At 36.6% G+C, this 1,471-nt stretch overlaps 1 protein-coding gene and 1 gene segment (V, D, J or C); one reads left to right on the top strand and one right to left on the bottom strand.

Moving 5' to 3' along the window:
• The window catches only part of mapk8ip3 (mitogen-activated protein kinase 8 interacting protein 3), a gene marked incomplete in the record, with an annotated part of 1,049,817 nt that overhangs the window by 291,424 nt on the left and 756,922 nt on the right, over positions 1–1,471 (bottom strand).
• On the top strand, positions 217–834 carry LOC108228968. The segment is given in 2 exon segments: positions 217–329; positions 404–834. Coding segments are annotated over 2 exon segments (363 nt in total).

Raw genomic sequence — 1,471 nt, 5'->3', positions numbered from 1 at the left:
ACAGAGACAAACGAGACAAACAACCATTCACACTCACACTCAGTTTCAGTAATAATTTGCATGTTGTCCTAAATGAAAGGCACATTTTCACTCAGTGAACAATCTCAGAAATTGTTAAATTGTTGTTCTTTTTTGTTTGGCCTATTGTCAGTTGTATCTAAAAATACCTTACTTGTTTTTTCCTTTTTCCCCTCATGAGGAGGAGTCAATGCAAACATCGAATGTGTTTCTGTTCTTATCTGGCAGCAGATGAAGACAGAGAGCAGTGAACACAGTTTACATGATGGACTACAGGACAGGGCTGCTGCTTTTATCTGTCTGTTTGACAGGTAAACAGAAAAGTTTCCCTTTTTTCCTTTTTTTTAATGCATGTAATGTAAGACTGAACTTCTTGTCTTGACAGGTGTTTCTGGTCAGACTCTGACTCAGTCTGAGTCAGTGATCATCAAACCAGGAGAGAACCACAAACTGACCTGCACAGGTTCTGGATACACATTCAGTGATCGCAGCATGCACTGGGTCAGACAGGCTGAAGGAAAAGGACTGGAGTGGCTCGCTTATGTCAGATATGATAGTAGCGAAATATATTATTCTCAGTCAGTTCAAGGCCGGTTCACCATCTCCAGAGACAACGGCAGACAGCAGCTGTATCTGCAGATGAACAGTCTGAGGACTGAAGATTCTGCTGTTTATTATTGTGCTCGAGACCCACAGTGACTGAAGTCAGTGGAGCAGCTGTACAAAAACCTGTTATGTTTCTTAACTTTTTAATAAGAGTGTAAATAATCACACTTCAGTAAACAAACAAAAATAAAATACGGTCAGTTTCAACAATCAAACATTTTGTAAAGATTAGATAAAAGCATGTCATATATAAAGATTGTGATGTTTAAATTCTTAAAATTTATTTTACACTTTAAAAAACTGTGGATCATCAGAAGCTAAATTTATCATTTAAAACTTGCATTATGGAGTCACTTTATACTCACATGAAGCAAATCATTTTTTTGTGTGTGTTTGGAGGCTTTTGAGTTTTAGTTTCTTCTTAGAGCTTCTGTTTTGTCCCTGTTGTCTTGTTACCATGATTTGTATTATAATCAATTATAGAAACTGTGCTATGAAAACATTTACTTTTTAAATTTTTGAAAAGCCCCCACAAAGAATGAATGGTATAATAACATAGTGCATAGTGTTGAACTGTGTTTATTTGGGTTGTACATTATAAACCACTTTGAGAAACACACAGGTCTAATTTCTGATCTAATTTGATTCAAATATGTTTTCTTTGAAAATATATCGGAAATATGACACTAAGTGCTGGATCCAATACGTTTGTATTTATGACATAGGGTACTTAGTCATTCGTGACACTTTAAAGCATAGGTGTCAAACTCTGGCCCGCGGGCCAAATTTGGCCCGCCGTGTAATTTCATTTGGCCCGTGGGGCAATATCAAATTAACATTAGAGCTG

The sequence above is a fragment of the Kryptolebias marmoratus genome, linkage group LG12 (genome assembly GCF_001649575.2).
Source record: "Kryptolebias marmoratus isolate JLee-2015 linkage group LG12, ASM164957v2, whole genome shotgun sequence".
NCBI classification, from domain to species: Eukaryota; Metazoa; Chordata; class Actinopteri; order Cyprinodontiformes; family Rivulidae; genus Kryptolebias; species Kryptolebias marmoratus.
This window is presented reverse-complemented; position numbering and strand designations above follow the sequence as displayed.